The sequence below is a fragment of the Eleutherodactylus coqui genome, chromosome 3 (genome assembly GCF_035609145.1).
Source record: "Eleutherodactylus coqui strain aEleCoq1 chromosome 3, aEleCoq1.hap1, whole genome shotgun sequence".
Lineage (NCBI taxonomy): Eukaryota > Metazoa > Chordata > Amphibia > Anura > Eleutherodactylidae > Eleutherodactylus > Eleutherodactylus coqui.
The window spans coordinates 314689805-314710198 of NC_089839.1; the positions used below are offsets into that span (position 1 = coordinate 314689805).

The 20394-nt window shown below is 41.5% G+C and overlaps 1 protein-coding gene across 1 annotated transcript in view; it reads left to right on the forward strand.

Moving 5' to 3' along the window:
• TESK2 (testis associated actin remodelling kinase 2) overlaps nucleotides 1–20394 on the forward strand; it is a 56410-nt gene that overhangs the window by 936 nt on the left and 35080 nt on the right. Inside the window, 2 exon segments of the mRNA XM_066597978.1 lie at nucleotides 15210–15493; nucleotides 18553–18674. Coding sequence (XP_066454075.1) covers nucleotides 15281–15493; nucleotides 18553–18674 — 335 coding nt within the window. The 5' untranslated portion in view covers nucleotides 15210–15280.

Below are 20394 nucleotides of genomic sequence, written 5' to 3' on the forward strand. Positions count from 1 at the left end.
ATATATATCAGTATGGGGGCTATAGATCAGTATATACAGTGTTATATATATATATATATCAGTCCGGGGGCTATAGATCAGTATATACAGTGTTATATATATATATATCAGTCCGGGGGCTATAGATCTGTATATACAGTGTTATATATATATATATCAGTACGGGGGCTATAGATCAGTATATACAGTGTTATATATACATATATCAGTATGGGGACTATAGATCTGTATATACAGTGTTATATATACATATATCAGTCCGGGGGCTATAGATCAGTATATACAGTGTTATATATATATATATATATATCACTCCGGGGGCTATAGATCTGTATATACAGTGTTATATATACATATATCAGTCCGGGGGCTATAGATCAGTATATACAGTGTTATATATATATCAGTACGGGGGCTATAGATCAGTATATACAGTGTTATATATATATATATCAGTACGGGGGCTATAGATCAGTATATACAGTGTTATATATACATATATCAGTCCGGGGGCTATAGATCAGTATATACAGTGTTATATATATATATCAGTACAGGGGCTATAGAGCAGTATATACAGTGTTTTATATATATATATCAGTCCGGGGGCTATAGATCAGTATATACAGTGTTATATATATATATCAGTGCGGGGGCTATAGATCAGTATATACAGTGTTATATATATATATATATCAGTATGGGGACTATAGGTCAGTATATACAGTGTTATATATATCAGTCCGGGGGCTATAGATCAGTATATACAGTGTTATATATATATATATATATCAGTGCGGGGGCTATAGATCAGTATATACAGTGTTATATATATATATATCAGTACGGGGGCTATAGATCAGTATATACAGTGTTTTATATATATATATATATCAGTACGGGGGCTATAGATCAGTATATACAGTGTTATATATATATATATATATATCAGTATGGGGGCTATAGATCAGTATATACAGTGTTATATATATATATATCAGTACGGGGGCTATAGATCAGTATATACAGTGTTATATATACATATATCAGTATGGGGACTATAGATCTGTATATACAGTGTTATATATACATATATCAGTCCGGGGGCTATAGATCAGTATATACAGTGTTATATATATATATATATATATCAGTATGGGGGCTATAGATCAGTATATACAGTGTTATATATATATATATCAGTACGGGGGCTATAGATCAGTATATACAGTGTTATATATATATATCAGTACAGGGGCTATAGAGCAGTATATACAGTGTTTTATATATATATATCAGTATGGGGGCTATAGATCAGTATATACAGTGTTATATATATATATATATATATCAGTATGGGGGCTATAGATCAGTATATACAGTGTTATATATATATATATATATATATCAGTATGGGGGCTATAGATCAGTATATACAGTGTTATATATATATATCAGTCCGGGGGCTATAGATCAGTATATACAGTGTTATATATATATCAGTCCGGGGGCTATAGATCAGTATATACAGTGTTATATATATATCAGTACAGGGGCTATAGAGCAGTATATACAGTGTTTTATATATATATATCAGTATGGGGGCTATAGATCAGTATATACAGTGTTATATATATATATATCAGTATGGGGGCTATAGATCAGTATATACAGTGTTATATATATATATATATATATCAGTATGGGGGCTATAGATCAGTATATACAGTGTTATATATATATATCAGTCCGGGGGCTATAGATTAGTGTATACAGTGTTATATATATATATATCAGTACGGGGGCTATAGATCAGTATATACAGTGTTATATATATATATATATCAGTACGGGGGCTATAGATCAGTATATACAGTGTTATATATATATCAGTCCGGGGGCTATAGATCAGTATATACAGTGTTATATGTATATCAGTCCGGGGGCTATAGATCAGTATATACAGTGTTATATATATATCAGTACAGGGGCTATAGAGCAGTATATACAGTGTTTTATATATATATATCAATACGGGGGCTATAGATCAGTATATACAGTGTTATATATATATCAGTCCGGGGGCTATAGGTCAGTATATACAGTGTTTTATATATATATATATATATATATCAGTACGGGGGCTATAGATCAGTATATACGGTGTTTTATATATATATATATATATATATATATATAAATCAGTACGGGGGCTATAGATCAGTATATACAGTTTTATATATATATATATATATATATCAGTACGGGGACTATAGATCAGTATATACAGTGTTATATATATATTTATCAGTACGGGGGCTATAGATCAGTATATACAGTGTTATATATATATCAGTCCGGGGGCTATAGGTCAGTATATACAGTGTTTTATATATATATATATATATCAGTACGGGGGCTATAGATCAGTATATACGGTGTTTTATATATATATATATATATATATATATCAGTACGGGGACTATAGATCAGTATATACAGTGTTATATATATATTTATCAGTACGGGGGCTATAGATCAGTATATACAGTGTTATATATATATATCAGTACGGGGGCTATAGATCAGTATATACAGTGTTATATATATATCAGTACGGGGGCTATAGATCAGTATATACAGTGTTATATATATATCAGTACGGGGGCTATAGATCAGTATATACAGTGTTATATATATATATATCAGTACGGGGGCTATAGATCAGTATATACAGTGTTATATATATATATATCAGTACGGGGGCTATAGATCAGTATATACAGTGTTTTATATATATATATATATATATATATATCAGTACGGGGGCTATAGATCAGTATATACAGTGTTATATATATATATATCAGTACGGGGGCTATAGATCAGTATATACAGTGTTATATATATCAGTACGGGGGTTATAGGTCAGTATATACAATGTTATGTATATATCAGTATGGGGACTATAGATCAGTATATACACTGTTATATATATATATATATATATATCAGTACGGGGGCTATAGGTCAGTATATACAATGTTATATATATATCAGTACGGGGGCTATAGATCAGTATATACAGTGTTATATATATATATATCAGTACGGGGGCGATAGATCAGTATATACAGTGTTATATATATATATATATATATCAGTACGGGGGCTATAGATCAGCATATACAGTGTTATATATATATCAGTATGGGGACTATAGATCAGTATATACAGTGTTAGATATATATATATATATATATATATCAGTCCGGGGGCTATAGATCAGTATATACAGTGTTATATATATCAGTACGGGGGCTATAGATCAGTATATACAGTGTTATATATCAGTATGGGGACTATAGATCAGTATATACAGTGCTATATATATATATATATATATATATCAGTCCGGGGACTATAGATCAGTATATACAGTGTTTTATATATATCAGTCCGGGGGCTATAGATCAGTATATACAGTGTTATATATATATCAGTACGGGGGCTATAGGTCAGTATATACAATGTTATATATATATCAGTATGGGGACTATAGATCAGTATATACAGTGTTATATATATATCAGTCCGGGGGCTATAGATCAGTATATACAGTGTTATATATATATCAGTCCGGGGGCTATAGGTCAGTATATACAATGTTATATATATATCAGTATGGGGACTATAGATCAGTATATACAGTGTTATATATATATATATCAGTACGGGGGCTATAGGTCAGTATATACAGTGTTATATATATGTCAGTGCGGGGGCTATAGATCGGTATATACAGTGTTATATATATATCAGTACAGGGGCTATAGATCAGTATATACAGTGTTATATATATATCAGTATGGGGGCTATAGATCAGTATATACAGTGTTAAATATATATATATATATCAGTGCGGGGCCTATAGATCAGTATATACAGTGTTATATATATATCAGTATGGGGACTATAGATCAGTATATACAGTGTTATATATATATATATATATCAGTACGGGGGCTATAGGTCAGTATATACAGTGTTATATATATATCAGTCCGGGGGCTATAGATCAGTATATACAGTGTTATACATATATCAGTACGGGGGCTATAGATCAGTATATACAGTGTTATATATATATCAGTATGGGGGCTATAGATCAGTATATACAGTGTTATATATATATCAGTATGGGGACTATAGATCAGTATATACAGTGCTATATATATATATCAGTCCGGGGGCTATAGATCAGTATATACAGATTTATATATATATCAGTCCGGGGACTATAGATCAGTATATACAGTGGTTTATATATATCAGTCCGGGGGCTATAGATCAGTATATACAGTGTTATATATATATCAGGCCGGGGACTATAGATCAGTATATACAGTGTTATATATATATATCAGTATGGGGCTATAGATCAGTATATACAGTGTTATATATATATATCAGTATGGGGGCTATAGATCAGTATATACAGTGTTATATATATATATCAGTATGGGGGCTATAGATCAGTATATACAGTGTTATATATATATATCAGTATGGGGGCTATAGATCAGTATATACAGTGTTATATATATATATCAGTATGGGGACTATAGATCAGTATATACAGTGTTATATATATATATCAGTCTGGGGGCTATAGATCAGTATATACAGTGTTATATATATATATCAGTACGGGGGCTATAGAACAGTATATACAGTGTTATATATATATATCAGTATGGGGGCTATAGATCAGTATATACAGTGTTATATATATATCAGTACGGGGGCTATAGATCAGTATATACAGTGTTATATATATATATATATATATCAGTCTGGGGGCTATAGATCAGTATATACAGTGTTATATATATATATATATATCAGTACAGGGGGCTATAGATCAGTATATACAGTGTTATATATATCAGTATGGGGGCTATAGATCAGTATATACAGTGTTATATATATATATATATATATATATATCAGTACGGGGGCTATAGATCAGTATATACAGTGTTATATATATATCAGTGCGGGGCCTATAGATCAGTATATACAGTGTTATATATATATATATATATATATATATATATATCAGTCTGGGGGCTATAGATCAGTATATACAGTGTTATATATATCAGTCTGGGGGCTATAGATCAGTATATACAGTGTTATATATATATATATATATATATATATCAGTCTGGGGGCTATAGATCAGTATATACAGTGTTATATATATATCAGTACGGGGGCTATAGATCAGTATATACAGTGTTATATATATATCAGTACGGGGGCTATAGATCAGTATATACAGTGTTATATATCTATCAGTACGGGGGCTATAGATCAGTATATACAGTGTTATATATATATCAGTACAGGGACTATAGATCAGTATATACAGTGCTATATATATATCAGTCCGGGGGCTATAGATCAGTATATACAGTGTTTTATATATATCAGTCCGGGGGCTATAGATCAGTATATACAGTGTTATATATATATCAGTCCGGGGACTATAGATCAGTATATACAGTGTTATATATATATCAGTCCGGGGGCTATAGATCAGTATATACAGTGTTATATATATCAGTATGGGGGCTATAGAACAGTATATACAGTGTTATATATATATATATATATAAATATCAGTCTGGGGGCTATAGATCAGTATATACAGTGTTATATATATCTATATCAGTCCGGGGGCTATAGATCAGTATATATACAGTGTTATATATATATATCAGTGCGGGGGTTATAGATCAGTATATACAGTGTTATATATGTATCGGTACGGGGCTATAGATCACTATATACAGTGTTATATATATATATCGGTACAGGGGCTATAGATCAGTATATACAGTGTTATATATATATCAGTACGGGGGCTATAGATCAGTGTATACAGTGTTATATATATATATATCAGTACGGGAGCTATAGATCAGTATATACAGTGTTATATATATATCAGTCCGGGGGCTATAGATCAGTATATACAGTGTTATATATATATCAGTCCGGGGGCTATAGATCAGTATATACAGTGTTATATATATATATATCAGTACGGGGGCTATAGATCAGTATATACAGTGTTATATATATATATCAGTACGGGGACTATAGGTCAGTATATACAGTGTTATATATTTATATCAGTACGGGGGCTATAGATCAGTATATACAGTGTTATATATATATATATATCAGTACAGGGGCTACAGATCAGTATATACAGTGTTATATATATATCAGTGCGGGGCCTATAGATCAGTATATACCGTGTTATATATGTATCGGTACGGGGGCTATAGATCAGTATATACAGTGTTATATATATATATATCAGTACGGGGGCTATAGATCAGTATATACAGTGTTATATATATATATCATTCCGGGGGCTATAGATCAGTATATACAGTGTTATATATATATATCAGTATGGGTGCTATAGATCAGTATATACAGTGTTATATATATCAGTACGGGGGCTATAGATCAGTATATACAGTGTTATATATATATATATATCAGTATGGGGGCTATAGATCAGTATATACAGTGTTATATATATCAGTCCGGGGGCTATAGATCAGTATATACAGTGTTATATATATATATATCAGTACGGGGGCTATAGATCAGTATATACAGTGTTATATATATATCAGTCCGGGGGCTATAGGTCAGTATATACAGTGTTTTATATATATATATATATCAGTACGGGGGCTATAGATCAGTATATACGGTGTTTTATATATATATATATATATATATATATCAGTACGGGGGCTATAGATCAGTATATACAGTTTTATATATATATTTATCAGTACGGGGGCTATAGATCAGTATATACAGTGTTATATATATATATCAGTACGGGGGCTATAGATCAGTATATACAGTGTTATATATATATCAGTACGGGGGCTATAGATCAGTATATACAGTGTTATATATATATCAGTACGGGGGCTATAGATCAGTATATACAGTGTTATATATATATATCAGTACGGGGGCTATAGATCAGTATATACAGTGTTATATATATATATATCAGTACGGGGGCTATAGATCAGTATATACAGTGTTTTATATATATATATATATCAGTACGGGGGCTATAGATCAGTATATACAGTGTTATATATATCAGTACTGGGGCTATAGGTCAGTATATACAATGTTATGTATATATCAGTATGGGGACTATAGATCAGTATATACACTGTTATATATATATATATATATATCAGTACGGGGGCTATAGGTCAGTATATACAATGTTATATATATATCAGTACGGGGGCTATAGATCAGTATATACAGTGTTATATATATATATATATATATATATCAGTACGGGGGCGATAGATCAGTATATACAGTGTTATATATATATATATATCAGTACGGGGGCTATAGATCAGCATATACAGTGTTATATATATATCAGTATGGGGACTATAGATCAGTATATACAGTGTTATATATATATATATATCAGTATGGGGACTATAGATCAGTATATACAGTGCTATATATATATCAGTCCGGGGGCTATAGATCAGTATATACAGTGTTATATATATATATCTATATATATCAGTATGGGGGCTATAGATCAGTATATACAGTGTTATATATATCAGTATGGGGGCTATAGAACAGTATATACAGTGTTATATATATATATATATCAGTACGGGGGCGATAGATCAGTATATACAGTGTTATATATATATATATATCAGTACGGGGGCTATAGATCAGCATATACAGTGTTATATATATATCAGTATGGGGACTATAGATCAGTATATACAGTGTTATATATATATATCAGTATGGGGACTATAGATCAGTATATACAGTGCTATATATATATATATATATATATAGCACTGTATATACTGATCTATAGTCCCCATACTGATATATAACACTGTATATACTGATCTATAGCCCCCGTACTGATATATATAACACTGTATATACTGATCTATAGCCCCCGGACTGATAGATAGATATATATATATATATATATATCAGTATGGGGACTATAGATCAGTATATACAGTGTTAGATATATATATATATATATATATATATATATATATCTAACACTGTATATACTGATCTATAGTCCCCATACTGATATATATATATATATCTATCTATCAGTCCGGGGGCTATAGATCAGTATATACAGTGTTATATATATCAGTACGGGGGCTATAGATCAGTATATACAGTGCTATATATATATCAGTACGGGGGCTATAGATCAGTATATACAGTGTTATATATATATCAGTACGGGGACTATAGATCAGTATATACAGTGTTTTATATATATCAGTCCGGGGGCTATAGATCAGTATATACAGTGTTATATATATATCAGTACGGGGGCTATAGGTCAGTATATACAATGTTATATATATATCAGTATGGGGACTATAGATCAGTATATACAGTGTTATATATATATCAGTCCGGGGGCTATAGATCAGTATATACAGTGTTATATATATATCAGTCCGGGGGCTATAGGTCAGTATATACAATGTTATATATATATCAGTATGGGGACTATAGATCAGTATATACAGTGTTATATATATATATATCAGTACGGGGGCTATAGGTCAGTATATACAGTGTTATATATATGTCAGTGCGGGGGCTATAGATCGGTATATACAGTGTTATATATATATCAGTACAGGGGCTATAGATCAGTATATACAGTGTTATATATATATCAGTATGGGGGCTATAGATCAGTATATACAGTGTTAAATATATATATATATATCAGTGCGGGGCCTATAGATCAGTATATACAGTGTTATATATATATCAGTATGGGGACTATAGATCAGTATATACAGTGTTATATATATATATATATCAGTACGGGGGCTATAGGTCAGTATATACAGTGTTATATATATATCAGTCCGGGGGCTATAGATCAGTATATACAGTGTTATACATATATCAGTACGGGGGCTATAGATCAGTATATACAGTGTTATATATATATCAGTATGGGGGCTATAGATCAGTATATACAGTGTTATATATATATCAGTATGGGGACTATAGATCAGTATATACAGTGCTATATATATATCAGTCCGGGGGCTATAGATCAGTATATACAGATTTATATATATATCAGTCCGGGGACTATAGATCAGTATATACAGTGGTTTATATATATCAGTCCGGGGGCTATAGATCAGTATATACAGTGTTATATATATATCAGGCCGGGGACTATAGATCAGTATATACAGTGTTATATATATATCAGTCCGGGGGCTATAGATCAGTATATACAGTGTTATATATATATATCAGTATGGGGGCTATAGATCAGTATATACAGTGTTATATATATATATATCAGTATGGGGGCTATAGATCAGTATATACAGTGTTATATATATATATCAGTCTGGGGGCTATAGATCAGTATATACAGTGTTATATATATATATCAGTACGGGGGCTATAGATCAGTATATACAGTGTTATATATATATATCAGTATGGGGGCTATAGATCAGTATATACAGTGTTATATATATATATATCAGTACGGGGGCTATAGATCAGTATATACAGTGTTATATATATATATCAGTACGGGGGCTATAGATCAGTATATACAGTGTTATATATATATATCAGTATGGGGGCTATAGATCAGTATATACAGTGTTATATATATATCAGTACGGGGGCTATAGATCAGTATATACAGTGTTATATATATATCAGTACGGGGGCTATAGATCAATATATACAGTGTTATATATATATATATATCAGTCTGGGGGCTATAGATCAGTATATACAGTGTTATATATATATATCAGTACAGGGGCTATAGATCAGTATATACAGTGTTATATATATATATCAGTATGGGGGCTATAGATCAGTATATACAGTGCTATATATATATCAGTCTGGGGGCTATAGATCAGTATATACAGTGTTATATATATATCAGTACGGGGGCTATAGATCAGTATATACAGTGTTATATATATATCAGTACGGGGGCTATAGATCAGTATATACAGTGTTATATATATCAGTACGGGGGCTATAGATCAGTATATACAGTGTTATATATATCAGTCCGGGGGCTATAGATCAGTATATACAGTGTTATATATATATATATCAGTACGGGGGCTATAGATCAGTATATACAGTGTTATATATACATATATCAGTCCGGGGGCTATAGATCAGTATATACAGTGTTATATATATATATATATATATATATATATATATATATATATATCAGTATGGGGGCTATAGATCAGTATATACAGTGTTATATATATCAGTCCGGGGGCTATAGATCAGTATATACAGTGTTATATATATATATATCAGTGCGGGGGCTATAGATCAGTATATACAGTGTTATATATATATATATCAGTATGGGGGCTATAGATCAGTATATACAGTGTTATATATATATATATCAGTATGGGGGCTATAGATCAGTATATACAGTGTTATATATATATATATCAGTGCGGGGGCTATAGATCAGTATATACAGTGTTATATATATATATATCAGTATGGGGGCTATAGATCAGTATATACAGTGTTATATATATATATATCAGTATGGGGGCTATAGATCAGTGTATACAGTGTTATATATATATATATATATATATATATATATATATATATATATATATATATATATATATATATATATATATATATATATATATATGTATATCAGTGCGGGGGCTATAGATCAGTATGTACGGTACTATATATAGGTATATCTCATTATATACAGTGTTACAGATCAGTCTCTCAGCAGGGTGTATCTGACAACGTGCGGTCCCTTTATTGTCGGATCGGTGGGGTCCCAGTAGCTGGCCTCCCCCCTGGTTGGTAGTTGATGGTATATCCCGGTGATCTTCCCTCTTATGGTGGATCCGGATCATCGTGTAAGAAGTGCATCTGTGTGTTTACATTTATCATTGTTTTTCAGCCCTCTGCTTGCTGTCAGTGAATTGGAGCTTTTGTCTCTGCTTTCAGCGCCCTCAGCAGCAGCTCCTCTGTTGCCCGGCAGCGGTGCTGATACATTGTGTCGGTCTGCTGGAGCAAAGCTGTGAGACGTTTCGGGTTTTCAGCCTTTGGATGTAAATGATATTGTTTCCATTCACTGATGGCAAGCAGCAATATTAGGAACGGTGATTGAAACGGTCTGTAAGAAATGTTTGTGACTTAGGTGTTTTGTAGATGAGCGCAGTGACTAGTTGCTGCAGCTCTGGAGGTGACTGGAGTACTAGACCTTTATTAGGGGTCCGTTCGCTATGACTGGGGACAATGGCGCTGCAGCAGGAGTAATGTCCGCGCCCTCTGATCCCTCGCTGATAATCGTCGTGTGTTGTCTAATGTGCCCTATTGTACCGCACTGCGCCACCGGAGGACGCCGCCCCTTTGATCAACATGCTGCGACTCCCCCAACTAAGTGATATAGGTCACATGACTGTCGGTGCGTACGCTGGCATTCGCCTGGTCTTTGTTGCTCATGTTGCATGTATGACGGTGGTGGAGGGGTTTATGGTGCGTGACTAACCGATCCCTGCCGTGACCCCTCCGACAGCGGCACAGAGCACTCTGACCAATCCCTGCCGTGACCCCTCCGACAGCGGCACAGAGCACTCTGACCAATCCCTACCGTGAGCCCTCCGACAGCGGCGCGGACTGATCTGACCAATCCCTGCCGTGACCCCGTCTGGCAGCGGTGCAGACCGCTCTGACCAATCCTTGCCGTGACCCCCTCTGGCAGCGGTGCAGACCGCTCTGACCGATTCCTGCCGTGACGCCTCCGACAGCGGCGCAGACCGCTCTGACCGATTCCTGCCGTGACGCCTCCGACAGCGGCGCAGACCGCTCTGGCCAATTCCTGCCGTGACCCCTCCGACAGCGGCGCAGACCGCTCTGACCAATTCCTGCCGTGACCCCTCCGACAGCGGCGCAGACCGCTCTGACCAATCCCTGCCGTGACCCCTCCGACAGCGGCGCAGACCGCTCTGACCAATCCCTGCCGTGACCCCTCCGACAGCGGCGCAGACCGCTCTGACCAATCCCTGCCGTGACCCCTCCGACAGCGGCGCAGACCGCTCTGACCAATCCCTGCCGTGACCCCTCCGACAGCGGCGCAGACCGCTCTGACCAATCCCTGCCGTAACCCCCTCTGGCAGCGGTGCAGACCGCTCTGACCAATCCCTGCCGTGACCCCCTCTGGCAGCGGTGCAGCTGCACAGACGGGATGCAATGATCAGATGCAGTACAATCTGTTTCCGATCCACAGATTGCTCCCTGGGTAACAGGACCGTTGGCCGCTGGCGATCGATGACCTCACCGCGACGATCAGGGCCTGCGGGTGTCGGATGATCCAGCATAGCCTCTCGTCATGTGCAGATCCGGCGGCGTTGCCTGAGCGCCACGTGTGAATCTACTTGTCTGACTGCGCTGGGATCTCCTTGTTATGGTGTTTTAGAGTGCAGTACTACAAGCCCCAGCATGCCCAGCCGCCGCTGACCCCTCACCTGCTCTATAAATTGGATTTCGGTTTAATCCATTTTGTGTCTCCTAAAGGTTAATGACTGCGGCCGCTGGAGCTCATCGGTCACGGATGGCGTAGGAGCGCGCCGCCTGCCATGGCGCTGATCACCTGTCCCCCGAGGTCGCCGCTCGTACCAGACACCTTTCAGAGAGTCATTCTCCGTTGATTTGTTTCCTGTTTGGCAGCTGGGAAAGCGCTTTTCTGCGAGATCCCAGCGTCCCTTGCAGTCATCGCGCGGACTGCGCCCCGCGGAGTGCGACGCTCCTGAGAATCAGATTACGGGTTCCGACTATTTTATGCCGTATTTCTCGGCTTACACGGAAAGATAAACTGAAGGAAAGCGAGCGCGGCCATAGCGGCCGGTGAGCGCGGCCATAGCGGCCGGTGAGCGCGGCCATAGCGGCCGGTGTGCGCGGCCATAGCGGCCGGTGTGCGCGGCCATAGCGGCCGGTGTGCGCGGCCAGAGCGGCCGTGAGCGCTCACCTGATCGCCTTTTACAAGTGACCATACCCGTGCATCTATGTTGGCCGTTGAGATCTTCCTTTGGAGCGTTTCTTCGCCGCCGTCCGCTTCTCTCTGCGCTCGTTTGTAAATGCGCTGATGATTTTCCGCTGTGTTCTCCATCCGCGGCGATACGTTGTATGTCGATATACGGCCGCTTTCACGCGGTTAAGATGCGCAGGTCTCATACGGATATGAACCCCATTCTTCTGAACGGCGCCGGACACATGACCTTGTTTCCCCGCACCGCGTCCGTCTTTGGGCGATGCAAGGTTTCCCCATTGAGAACACACTCCGCGGTTCGCCGCTGCGGCTGTCGGCCCAGGGGGCTAATATCATATGGGTGAGTGCGATATCGGGCTGCGATACTCACCTGCGCTCCGGAAGGTGTGATTTTTGGCATCTCAGACGCAAGGTGTTGGCGTCACACATGCCTGGCGTTGCTTCAGGGCCGCAGCGATCCGCTGCGGCAGAGGAAGAAGTGTTTCCCATTGTTTTTAAATGGCTTACCTCCCATCGCACGCCGAGTGACGCTTCTGACGGCCCCATTGAAAATGATGGGCGACTTGTTCCTAAGGAACGCCTAAAGATCGGACGTGCCGCACTGGTTTCGCACACCGCGGTGCGTGTATGTGAACGCTCGCTCGCCGGCCGCGGTCACACCACACAACGATTCATATTCACTCGGTAACAATCGGACCGCGACTCTAAATGTTTTCTGCCATGGATGTGAAGTTATCGCCGGCGTTCTACTCCAGTCACATCCAGAGCTGCAGTCACTGGGTTTATTTACAAAAGGCTTGAAGGCGCCTCTACACGAGCGGACGGTCGCCGAATAACTGCTCGGATCAAGGATTTTGAGCAAGTTGCCGCTGGTCGATCTTTTTCAGCTCCTGCAGCGACTGCGGAGCGGTTTGGGGTTTCCAGTGACTGGGGCGATCTCCGAGCAGCGGCGCGCCTTCGTTCTCTGCAGACTATCACTCCTGCACAAACCTCTAACTCAATTCTGCCATCTTGTTCTTATGGCTTATACACTGCGCCAAAAATTGACAGGATGCTTCATCCTGGGGGCGGTACGATTTTTTTTTCTTTTGTGACCGCCATCGCGTTCTTATCTTTCCGTCCGTGGGGTTGTGCCACGGCTCGTTTTGGCGCTGCAACCTGTGGTTTTGGCGTACATACGCATGTTATTAAAATTCTCCTTGGTGGCTGGATGACTAAAAAAAGCACGATATTGGCATTACGATATAGGCGTACTGCACACGGGCGGAAATTCCACGGAGGGCTCTGAGCTCGCCATCACTTATAATACACTGCAATACTTCAGGATTACAATGTGCGGTGTTCCACTAAGACGGGCCACAGGCAGCAATTTATGGCGACCTTCAGAAGGCCCCCTGCTGTCACCTCATGATCTCATCGCGGAGGGGGTTCAGGACCCCTGAATTCTAACCAGGCCCCTTAAATGCAGTTGTCAGACTAGCATTTAAAGGGTGAATGGCGGCAGTCGGTGTGACCGCTGGGACCTCCAAGACCGGCGCACCCAATGCTTCATGTGAATGGCGCGGTGGAGCTCATACACTTCTATGGGACGGGCAGTTGGTGTTTCTCTCCCCTCGTTATCCCTTTAATCCTCCCACCTTGTAAGACGCTTTTTGTCGGTTCCTCACTGTTTTCAAGATCTCTGCTTGATGTCGGTGAATAGGAATGCTTTTGTTTACGTCTTGAGCCTGAAACCTGTTCCGACCCAAACAGCTGAGGGTTTGTTACAGTTCAGTCTGGTCAGCCATCTGTGAGGGCAGCGTCCTGGACTCCAGACCTACAAATGTGCTACAAGTGTGACAAACCCTCAGCTGTCAGGAGAGGCTCTCGGATCCAGCAAGCAGAGGTCTTGTTACTGGTCACACCCGAAGCGTAACGTTTGTACCATCAGAAGGAATCTGCGCGAGCGCCGTGCGTGTCTTTGGCCATATTTCACCGGTTAACGTCTCTCCGTCTTATCTTGCAGTGCTTCGGAGACGCCGGCCGTCCTAAGATGTGAGCGTCGCCTCCGCCCAGGCAAACGGAACTCAGGGAACAATGGACCGGAATAAGCGCAACTCTATCGCTGGATTCCCGCCGCGGTTGGACCGTATTGAGGACGCCGTCTCCGGCGAGGGCGGCATCGGTCAGCTGGGCAGAGTTTACTCCTCGTCCTACAACGCACTCATCAGCGCCTTCTCCCGGCTGACGCGGCTCGATGACTTCACCTGCGAGAAGATCGGATCCGGCTTCTTCTCCGAAGTTTTCAAGGTAGTGTTTTCCATACTGGTCGTTAACCCCTTCCTGTGGCACTCCGTCTTGCTAGTTTCATTTGCATGCCCCCCGGGAATCTTGGAACGATTTATCGATACGTGTAAAAGTGTCCTTATTGTAGCAGAAAGCATCTGATCACGTCCTTCCTGCTGAGCGCCTGCTTGTACACTGAGCAAGCAGAGCTGCAGTGTAAAGCATGGGGGACAGAGCAGCGGCCTGAGCCTCAGATAGTGAGAAGGGGTAAATGTTAGACCTCAGACTCTGATGTAGCTGAGGTCAGACCTATAAGGTAACACTTTGTTGTGTTTGACACTAAACTTGAGTTCCCATGATGCACTGTACCAGAATGGTGAGTGCAGCTCTGGATGTGACTGGAGTATATGAGCCTTTGTTTTGCTCCTAGGAGTCGCTGCGTCTCATTGTGAGGTCATTAGCGTTTGTATATATGTGTGCGCAGGGACCCCACCTGACAGGGCACTAGCCGTGTGTCACGTAGTCACTGTATGGGGGGAGCCTTGGGTTGTCTGGACCCCAAACTGCTGCTTGTGTAGGGTGGGACAATACCCCGAATGTAGAGTTTGTATCAGAGGGGTCGTTCACCTCATGGCTATAGTGCTGCAGCTGATAACAGGGAGCAATAGCGTGTAATCACCTGTCAACCTTTTTCCTGGCCTGGAATGGCTGATGACAGGGAACAACAGATTACGTCGAATTGCACAGCCAATGAACATAAAGGGCGTGCTCTGTCTCTTTGAGCTGACTGTCTCGTGGTCCCTGGTTTTGTGCGCGGCTCCATTTCTCGAGTCACTTTGTCTTTTGGAATCTTCTGTCAGGAGACGTCCTGAGATTCTGCAGCACATCGCATCCTCGCGGCGCCGAGATACGGGCCAGGTGGGACGGCGATCTCTTTCTGGGCGCAGACCGCCTCTGCAGGCGAGTTATTGATAGCGCTAAACCATGTCTGAATACACAGGAGATAATGGCGCCGGATGCCCCGGATTTGTCAGGTTAGGCGTGTTGGACGCATCTGGTTCGCCGTGCCGCGCCGGCGCTCTCCTGTATTTTGCGCCAGTGCCGGGTGGCTCTTTACTACATTATGAGCCTTCAGGGAGATTGCTTGAGGTAAGTACCCCGTCGGCCGCCTGCTGCAGGTTATCCGGCGATCCGCTGGTTGCGTCCGGTCGGGGGGCGTGGCTTCTCGTCTTTGATGCTATTTCTGAGCCGCGGCGGAGGTTTATTATTAACGGGCGTCTCTAATTACTGGCTGCGGCGAGCTGTAATTACCGCTTCTGTTCTGGTCGGGTCCCATGATGCGATGTGACGGGGGCGCTGGAACAGGATGAAGCGGCTGTCGTAGGACTAGAAGTCCCAGAGTGACCTGCAGGTGTCTGTAATCCGCACATACTGAGGTTTAATCCGCTGATCTCATTCTCACCGGCTTGTTCTGTTGTTAATAAAGCTTGACTAATTCAAGCCTAATGAGCTGGAGGCGTCCGTGTCCGCCACTCAGTGCGCTGCTTTCTATTTCCCCCCATAACAACCAATCGGAAGGGAGTTTTATATTCTTCTGCATAGCAGCCAATCGGAGCTCAGCTTTCTGGACCAGACTTCCCTCATGGCGTCCGCTGGCAGTCGTTCTAGGACTGCTTGTGTGAAATGTGGCGATGAGAACACTTTTCTGACCCGCCGACACCTTGCGTGTTTATTAGGTGTTCGGATCATGAGGAATCGCAGGCCGCCATCGCTCCGCTGCTACACAGCATGAAGACGCTGCAGAGCCGCGGCTACGACCCCCAGCCTGATCTCTGTATTATAGTACCAGGTCGGGACCGCCGGGGGTCTGAGCATCTATGGAATGGGCAATATCCGGAACGTGACCCCTGTATAATATCCCATATCCAGCCCCCTGCACCGTATCAGAACGTGACCCCCGGGGTTAGAGCGTGCTGCATGCAGGAAGTGACCCCTACATTATACCATATCAAGGACACGACCCCCACAGTTATAACATGTCCGCTAAGTGACCCCGGGTTAGTGTACAGTATGAGGTCCTAGCAGGACGGGACCCCCACGGATACAGCGTGTCACAGCCAGGACATGTATATAATGATATCCCCCTCCGGGGAGCGTATCCTGTGTGGGGGGGTAAGGAGCCGACCTCCACGGGGGGCTATTATAATGACTGCGGCCTCCATTACGTCATGTGTGATAATATCACATGATCTATATATGAGATGACAGCCGCCTCCTGTACCCGACCGCCCTCTGATCTCATGGAGGGTAACAGATGGGCGCCACTGCTGTACGATGTAATCCCGACAGCCACCGTAATAAGGCCGCGCCCGGAGGGAACGTGACGCATCCTGCTGAGACGTTGGGGATGTTTTTGTGTTACCGGTTTGTTCTTGCGGTTTGTGACTCTTTTCTCGTGCCGATCGGGTCTTACACTCCAGTCACCTCTAGAGCTGCACCCACAGTCCTCTGCAGGTTACTGCTGCTCAGTCCGTTCCACCTACCTTGGATTGTGCACTACCTCTCCCACAATGCACTGCAGCACTAGTGGCACGAGGCGCTGCCGCCTGACGCTAACTGGGAAGCAGATCTGAAGGACAGATGGAACACTTCCTCGGGGTTGGAGGGATATTTAGTCGGCGACCCCCGATGGTGTTCCGCCGGGCTGAAACTTCAGTGTTTGCAGCGATTCTAACATTTTGTGAGGATTTCAAGGCAGATGAAATCCATAAAAGGCGAAAGCTGCCCGGAGATGACAGCGCTCTGAGAAAAGGGTTTCGTAATCTGCAGGGCGCCAAATCCAGCGCTGCTGCAGTTATAAGGCTCTTAAAGGGGCAGTGCACCATCCTTTACTCTATGGCTGGAAGGCCGTGTTTACACGGGGCGGATTTGCTGCATATTTTGTTTGCGGACCCTGCGGACGCTGCCATGTGGCGCGGGATTTACATCTTTGATTGTAATTTAACCCCCCAGTTTGCAGTTTATACCTGATTAAATACTGTTACCATGGCAACTCCTGACATAAGCCACTCTTCGTTTTGCAGGTTCGCCACCGGACGTCCGACCAAGTCATGGCGCTGAAGATGAACAAGCTTAGCAGTAACCGGGCCAACATGCTGAAGGAGGTGCAGCTGATGAACCGCCTGTCGCACCCCAATATACTCAGGTATGGTCGGGGCCAAGCCGCACCCCAATATGCTTTGGTATGGTCGGGGCCAAGCCGCACCCCAATATACTAGGGTATGGACTGAGCCGCACTCCGCTGTCCCGTGTTGGAGAACGCTGACTGATGTTGGCTTATTCTCACACAAATGCTTGTCTATACGGATACATGTGTTTCATGTGTTATGCTCCAGTCACCACCAAAGCTGCATCTATAATCCATTTACTGTATGTGATCCTGCACTACTTTGTAAGCAGATCCACCCCCCACTTGATGGTCACTGGGGGTTCCATGATGCATTGTGCTATATATTGTATTGTCGCATGGATCAGATATGGCGCTTAGAGCAAACGCCTCGGTGCAGCGCGGCAGAACACATTGTGTACCGGATGAGGCGACGCTGGGACTCACAGCTGTGGGGTTCTGGGGTCCGTCACCGGCTCTTGTGGCGATAAACTGTTTAATGCCCCTTTAGGCGAGCTGATTCCGTCACCGCTGACTTATTCGCTCTCGTGCGGCCTGTTTAGACAGATCGCCGTTGGGAATCGCTCTTCCCGTTCAGCGTTTTACATTCCTGCGTGAGCGGCGGCCGTTTAAACACAACGAGAAGCAAACGAGCCGACGATTTTTAGTCCTGCTGAAACCGAATGACAAACGTAAAGCGAATGATTCTCGTTAGCCGATCGTGGGCCGTATTTAAACAAAACGATTAAGCAATTAAACAGCATGTATGCAAGTACTTGGATGAGAATGGAGTAATTAACCAGCGCCAGCATGGGTTTGTAACAAACAAGTCATGCCAGACTAATCTAATGTCCTTCTATGACAGAATCACCGACTGGGTTGATCGGGGACATGCGGTGGATATAGTATATCTTGGCTTTAGTAAAGCATTTGACAAAGTATCTCATACTATACTTATTGGGAAAATGACCAAATCTGGGATTGACAAGGCAACTGTTAGGTGTATTCACAACTGGCTGAGTGATCGTACTCAAAGAGGGGTCATAAATGGCTGCACATCCAAGTGGAAGAATGTATCAAGTGGGGTACCACAAGGCTCTGTCCTGGGCCCAGTGTTGGTCAACATTGTTATAAATGATCTGGAGGAGGGAATTGTGGGAAACTGATCAAATGTGCCGACGACACAAAGCTAGGAGGGATAGCTTACACTAGGGAAGAGAGAGAGGATTCAAAAAGATCTAGACAAGCTTGCACAGTGGTCAGCGACTAACAGAATGGTATTTAACAAGGAGAAATGCAAAGTCCTACATCTGGACAAGAAAAATGAAGAACGCACATACAGAATGGGAGGAATTGGGCTAATCAGCACATGTGAGAGAGACTTGGGTATACTAATAGATCATAGACTGAACATGAGTCAACAGTGTGATGCAGCAGCCAAAAAGGCAAACACAATTATGGGATGTATTAGGAGAAGCAGAGAGTCTAGATCACGTGAGGTCATTATCCCCTCTACTCTTCCTTAGTCAGACCTCATCTGGAATACTGGGTCCAGTTCTGGGCACCCCACTTTATACAAGACCTAGACAAACTGGAGCAAGTTCAGAGAAGAGTTACCAAGATGGTGAGCGGTCTGCAAATCATGTCCTATGAGGAACGGGTAAAGGATCTGGGAATGTTTAGCAGAAGAGAAGGCTGAAAGGAGACTTAATAGCGGCCTACAAATATCTGAAGGGCTGTCACAGTGCAGAGGGATCAG